Below are 7,302 nucleotides of genomic sequence, written 5' to 3'. Positions count from 1 at the left end.
ACAGTTAGACATTCAATGCAAGTTGTGAGTTTAAACCAATCACCAAATAATTCACGTGACTATACACCCACATTCCCGTATTCTTTTCTCTCACCCTAAGAGCCAACCAGAAAATAATAAATGGCATAAGAGTAATATTTTTTCATACCTGCTGGGTTTTCATTTTGATTACATTAAATTGATTGCAATAAATATCACGGTTCGGAGGCTTTGTATAGCCGTAATTCCCCAAGCCCTTGGAACGAGATTATAATTCATTTGAAATAGCAGAATACAGACTCTTTTGCCTGAACGAAGTTTAATGGCTTAGCAACGTGTAATTTGATGTAGCACGATAATTTAAAACACAATTTGAACAAATACAAAAGCCATGTCATATAAAAATAAAGAGAATTCAGTGAGGGAAATGTTCTTTTCGATGAAATCATTTACTCAAGCTGCATATTCTTATTTACAGTTGTTTGGTAAATATATATCCATAGAAAAATAGAAAAGACTGCATCACAAAGTGATTCGAGATTTCAATTGACGTTGCGTAATAATCAAGGGGTTGGAGAAGAATAGGTCTATGAAAATAATTTACGGGTCAGAATTATGGAAGATAATTGTCCCTTTGACATATGAAGAAAAATGAAAAACGTAAAGGTCATAATAATAACTGGGTAATAATCATAGGAAATTGTTAAAGGATAATAGTAACTGATTACTGTTTAAGATTACAAAACATTAGTTAGATGCTCCTGTATTGAACTGGTGATCGTTTAGCATTCTCCTTTTAAAAGCCACTACGGGTAGTGTTCTGAGATGCGTTTGGAAAGGGATCGCTTTGAACGGTTAATGTAATCTGACCCACAGGAGCAAGTAAATTTATAGACGCATACTGATGTGGTCCAAAGCAAAAGTTTATCCTCATCACATCCGTGAATAGTGGGCCGGCTTGAGGAGACGTTACGAAGCCTAGCTGAACATATGGTTTTATTCAGGGATTTTGAAATCTGTTTATTCAAGAGTTCGGCAGCCATATCTTCTTTAAATTCGATACTCATAAAAAGAGTTTTCTTTTGAAATGTCAGTACTTTTTCAGGATGTTATCTTGGTGTTAAATTTCTATCGACAAATCTAGGCGGGTAACTATTTCTGATGAGTATCTGTCGAAGATGAAGTAGTTCGTCATCTATTGTGTCATTGTAACATATTCATCTAGTGCATGGGGATAAAGAGCGAATTAGGTTTCTCTTTCTAACCAATCTGGAAACTTGTGTACTGAATATTCCAGGTCAGTTTTTATGTATAGATCTAACGAGTGTAATCTTCGGTGGATAGCGATGTTTCTTCATTCACATTAACGAATATATCACTGTTGACACGAAGCTAATTTCTTTATCTCGTAAAATTCTCCACTTTTAGTGAAGGCAAATAAACCTACTTTCAACTGATTCTGACACAAATCATATGTGGGAAGAAAAAAAGTAGAGGCGTATTAGGTGCATGATTAGAAAAGTGAAATTTGTATATTTTAACATACAAAAGAAATCCCTCTTTATTTTATGCTTAGATTTTTGGCTTCATTAATCTCCGTCGCAAACCAAATTGGAGATTGAAGTATTATATATGTTGCCATCTGAAATGCAATTTTTTATATACTTTCATCGTGTATCTGATATAACTTGAAGATGACAAATTTAGCGTCTTTTACTGGAGGATTCGTAAGACGTCTACTCGAGTATTAATGTAAAGAATGAATTGCTTGGATACTGAAGCCAAACCTGAATGATTTGTGTTGATCGATATAAAAGAAAGCACAAAATTAAGCAAGACTCGTTCCTAAATCTATCTAGTCACATGAAATTAAATACCGTTTACCATGATGTCAATTTAACTGTCATGACGTTTACAGGAGATCTGTAATCTATTATTCCCAGTATGTACTAGGTGTAACATCATTTACAAAGTCATCAGTCTGTATGAAATGTCGAAGAATAGTTATTGTTTTGCTCTGTATATTAACATACATAAATGGCATCTAATTTACTTCTTAATATACTGACTTTCGAGTATATCAGAATTACCAACTAAAACGTGAATTTGAGCTCCACATCAATCTTAATGTAGGATTTACTGTTTTCCTTCAGAAAAGTGAATATAGAACCACCTTATTTTTGAATTGTAATCAGGTTGATTTGAATGCGCCAATACACTTCTAGTGTTGTGTGTTTACAAACTGACATATATTTACTCTTGACCGAACAGTATAAGGGTAAAGATGTGGCAAGTATCAGGATAATCAAGCTTATAGAAAGAATCATAGTTACGAAGTGGGTACAGACAGTATAGTGCTATTGAAAGTCTCACTTATTCTTTTTTATTGTTATAGGGACACCATAAATGTTTCAGGGGTTATGAAGACAGTTAGTCCACTAATTGAGACAATGACTACTTGATTTTGTCTGTGAGTTCAGATTTGATTGTGAAATCTTTATTATCATAGTTTAAATTAATTTATTCATAAGAGACTAATATCCTCATCGTTTTTGATAAGTTTATTCTGTTAACAATACATCGGAAAGCATTCGTTACCTCTTTATTTTTTCCCAATTAATATTAAAATTCATAGGGAATAGTTTTTGCCACTTTATGGTGTTAAATAGATGAAAACGTCCATTCAAACAAATGTTTGTTTTCTGGGCTGACAATTATTAGACATTTGTTGTGATTCATGAACCCCAATGGTGAAAATATTTTGGGTGTGATTAAAAAATTAAAAAAAATAAGTGATTGATTGACCTGTTTTTGAAAGTGTGTGCTCATGTGTTAATGAACAAACATTTTATTGCCTGTAATAATTTGTTAATTATCTGTAAATTGTGCATTTTTGTAATCTGATGAGTTCAAACCAAAGTAGCATAAACTAGTTTGATTGGATGTCGAAATTCGCATTTTCACATATAAGTTTTATGTTTTAAAAAGATTCTGTCAGTCTGTTTCTTCCGCGCTTTGACATAAAGTTGTAACTTCTAGAAAAAAGACATCAATTCTGATCGACCAACATACTATACTCCTGGCTGTGTATAGATATTGTGATAAAAAGTGGGATTAAATTTCTTTTGGATCACGTAAACATGGGACTGAAGTCATCAGTTGTCGTGACAAGAGAAAGACCATGCACGTTATTAAAAGTAACCTGTGAAAAACTGATAACTTTTGGCTTAATATGACACACACTTGTATTTATAATAGTAATTACTGAAACTGGAATACAATAAAGTGTTTAGTGTACAAGGAGAAAATAGATTTCTATTTTAGTGTTTTCTTGAACTATTTTGACATATTGTTTGAGCTTGTAATGATCTTTCTATGTGTGTAAACTTATGAATAAATCATTCTTATAAGATCATGTATAGGGTATATAATATTCACGCTAAACGTCAAGGATTGGTGACTGAATAACAGTTTACGCCTTCGTAAAGGAATAGTAATTTAGGGGAAAGAATCGAAGATTATTTAAGTATAGGTGATATTTGCAAATAGTAATTCTCAATACAATGGTTGTATTTTATTTCGCTTTAAAAAGGTATCGACAATAAACGAGACATTGTATTCTTGAATATAATAGTCCATAGTTAAATACGTGGCTGATGCGTGATTTTGCGAATTCATCAACATAAAAAATGTTTTCAACCATACATTGTACAATCTACGTAATTGACCTGTATATAATTATGACAAGAAAACCTATCTGTGTATGCAAGTGTCAGTTATTGTGCTTAGGAAGTGTACGGTTAGGTTTGTTTTGCGTAATGTCGATAGCAAGTATTTTGTAAGTATGCAGTAATACCACATTACTATTTTGATCTTCAATTTAATTTGATAATAACAATACAAACACTTTTAACATTTGAAATATAAAAAAATTAAAGTTCATTAAACCATTACTGTTTACTTTATGCCATGCATTTTACCGTAAAGTAATTTATTCAACTTATTAGTGACATATTTTTAAATGATTTGATTTATTTGTTAAACATATTAGAGGGACACCAACAAATTCTATGTACATATTCGTAATATGTGAACGTTTTAAAATCAAACCCGAAACAGTTAAACGTCTCAATAACCACCATATTCGACAGGTAATTAAAATATAGGTAGTATTAAGTGCTAATTAACAGGTTTAGGTTTGACAATCATTTTTTTGGTCGATAAGACTGCTAGATGAGAATAAGGTCAACTGTGTGAATTGATATTTAGCTGTACTGAAGTTTAGTTTCTATATAATAATTAAAAGCCTATATTTTCCGACTGAACAAGCTGAAAAATGTTGAAAATGCGTTATTGAAGTTTGCATGCATGATTATTAAACAGATCAGTGTTTATTAGATGATATTGGCTTTTGATGAACCATAAAAAAGTATTACTTGTAGTAAAATCACGCAACGTTAATGATAACTGAAATTTAATCTTATTAAGTTTTAGTAAACACTATAAGGTCAAGCAACATTTTTATCAGTATTGACTGAATTGTACTACATAGGAAAGGAGTTCACAGGCACTGATAAAGAGTATAATAATTATTTCACTTAATTCACAATTAACATAATGGCATATACCAAGATAACAGATATTATTTATCGACGAATGCTGATACAAATTAGCCTTTGCGCAGGTAATAAAGGTTTTGTAATTATACGGCTGTACGTATTCTTATGTTTTCATGAGTGAAGGATACACGGCTGAGTGCATGTTACACATATTCATGTATAAGATGTAAAAACTGAGTACTATCGGATGACTATGTTTTTATTTTGCACCTTCAGTGATATGATGTATATGTACCGATAATCATGTCCATGTTCACGGATAGACTGTAATAACTTCGTCAAGCATTTAACTACAATTTCATTATTTTGAGTCAGTACGATTTAGTAAAGCTTAAAATGCAAGCCAAACCACTATCACCATTTACCATTCTTAAATGTATCATTAATATAGTATAATCGGTTTCTCACAATCACAGAATTCTACCTAGCGATTTTTTTTCGAATACACAAGAGCGATCTCAACTTAGTTACCGAAAAAAATACGAGGCACAACAGATGCAACTGTAAATCTAATTCATGGAAAACTAACGTCAAACGTAATGACAGCTGAACTGTCATAGAAAATACAGAAAGCGTATATGGGATGCGAATTACAGTAATTTACTGATGCAATTTGTAACGAATTAAAAACATTGAAATCAAGTTGTGTGCCACCTTAAAAAGGGCATTTTATCTGTCTCTTGATTTCAAGCCCACAATCATTTCTGTTCCAGGGTTTCCCATCCCCTGTTCCCCTATTTCCTTAACAATTAGCTCATAAAAAAATGGAAAATGTTAGTTTCTCAGTTGGCAATTGAAATATGACAACAAGTTTTAGTATGGTCATGTCTTCTATTACAATTCTATAATCTCATCACATATTGGATAGTGGAATCAGAGAATTGCAGTTGTGGGTCTTACCCACAAAACGAATGAAAAATAGCATTGCAGCGACAAACAATCCAAGTTTTACTTCGGCAGTTCCACTCGGTGGTTGAGCAAGATGGCATATTTCACACAGTCCGTTTTTTCTGTTACTGAATTCTTCCGAGTTCGTAGAAACAACATCACCTTCTTCATGACTTAGCATTGCATCCAAATCCACGTTCGTTAGTCAGTTGGTATTATTTATCAGTTGGATTCCTGGAATTTCTTAGCCATAGAAATGGAGGCTTCGATGTGAGTCTCAGGTGCTGCGGATAACGTCCACAGCGTTTGAGGCATCCTTTTTATGCTTATGGAAATGAGAATCACGAACTTGCTAATGGCAGTATGTCGCCCTTTCATAATTTCTGATGGCGATTGGAACGCTCGAAACAATACACTTGCATTCACTGTTTGGAGAAATGCTAATCTTTCGGGGAATATTTGCGTTTTATATCACTTTTCAGAAAATAACAAAAATAATTACCGTTTTAAAGCGAGTCATTTCACTGTACAAAACGGGATAAGAAAGATTTTGATAAATAATAGTACAAAAATAGCCGTGCTATAAATGATATCCTGTCTTCTGAATCTACAAATGCTAAATTTCCAGCTTATCCTATTAAGTTAACCATTTACATCTCCCCTATCTCCTGTATAACACAGCTGTAATTAGACTAACATCTTTTATCCGTATACACATACCAGAATAAAAATTTCATGATACAGATATGATGCCTACTTTAACAGTCAGTTCTGAAGTCAAAGATGTATTATAGTAAGGTGTTATATCCTAGTGAAGATTAAACTACGGGTATCTTCTGAACACTAATACCGGACTAATATTATATACAAATTCTTATTGTATAACTATTCAGTAACTAGATTATGTATATCTATGTTCCTTTTATTATAAACTTCATTTTGACCTATAGATTATTATTATACGATTTACTGTTCTTAAGTTATGTTCACTTTATTGGTTACAGTCTCTCAAGTTCACAGCCACTTTTTGGCTTGGTCTTGTATAAATGTTATTTCCTGTTTTACGGTACAATGCGGTCTGTTTAGTTGGTATATAAACCAAGTATGTTTGAAATAAATGATTCACTGTTATTGGCGTTCTGGACTCAACTGGCAGGGCTAGACGAACAAGTGGCCAATACGGATGTTAGGCTGCTTATAGCGGTCGAACGTCACTGGTTTGATACAGTACTAAGACTGAATAAGTCGTATTTCAATTGGCGGATAAGCCACGTGATAATAAGCCGGGATTAAGGTCACAACGTAAAGAGCAACGTTGAGATTTATATCTGTCTTCTGACTCAGTGAAGTCCGGATGCACGGCATGATAATACACCGTTCGAAAATACTTTGATGAACACAGAAATATGAATGACGGCGTGTCAATAAAATAGGAATAAATAATATGTTCTTAAAGTATTTTGTGCACTGAATAATAAAAAGAAATATCATTTAAACATGAACTATGATGGATTAAGCTTGATTTTAATCACTAAGCTACTACTCATGTAAAGAATTGTCCATCTATGTTACTAACGAAACTGTTATATTTGACTAAAGCAGGAACAATTAACGCAGAAGAATGACATGAATTCCGAGGTTTCTCATCATCCGTTTACAACTTAAATATAATCCTATTAATCATCAAAATCCATGTGCACACTTTATATCATAATGTCAGAAATGTTTACGTTAATGAAGATTAATGTAAAGAACGATAAGTATGAAAGAACTATAAGAGTATGGTGATCTCCAAATTATTCAGAAAATCCCAGTC

At 32.6% G+C, this 7,302-nt stretch overlaps 1 protein-coding gene across 1 annotated transcript; it reads left to right on the top strand.

Annotated features, from left to right (window-relative positions):
- Positions 1-15: 15 nt before the first annotated feature.
- Positions 16-6,532, top strand: MS3_00010346 (uncharacterized protein; the record flags this gene model as incomplete). Its single annotated transcript, XM_051218708.1, has 4 exons — positions 16-55; positions 1,085-1,127; positions 4,031-4,130; positions 6,437-6,532. The coding sequence occupies 4 exons, from the start codon at positions 16-18 to the stop codon at positions 6,530-6,532; spliced, it is 279 nt and encodes a 92-aa protein (XP_051070999.1).
- Positions 6,533-7,302: the final 770 nt, after the last annotated feature.

This window comes from Schistosoma haematobium, chromosome ZW (genome assembly GCF_000699445.3).
Source record: "Schistosoma haematobium chromosome ZW, whole genome shotgun sequence".
Lineage (NCBI taxonomy): Eukaryota > Metazoa > Platyhelminthes > Trematoda > Strigeidida > Schistosomatidae > Schistosoma > Schistosoma haematobium.
This window is presented reverse-complemented; position numbering and strand designations above follow the sequence as displayed.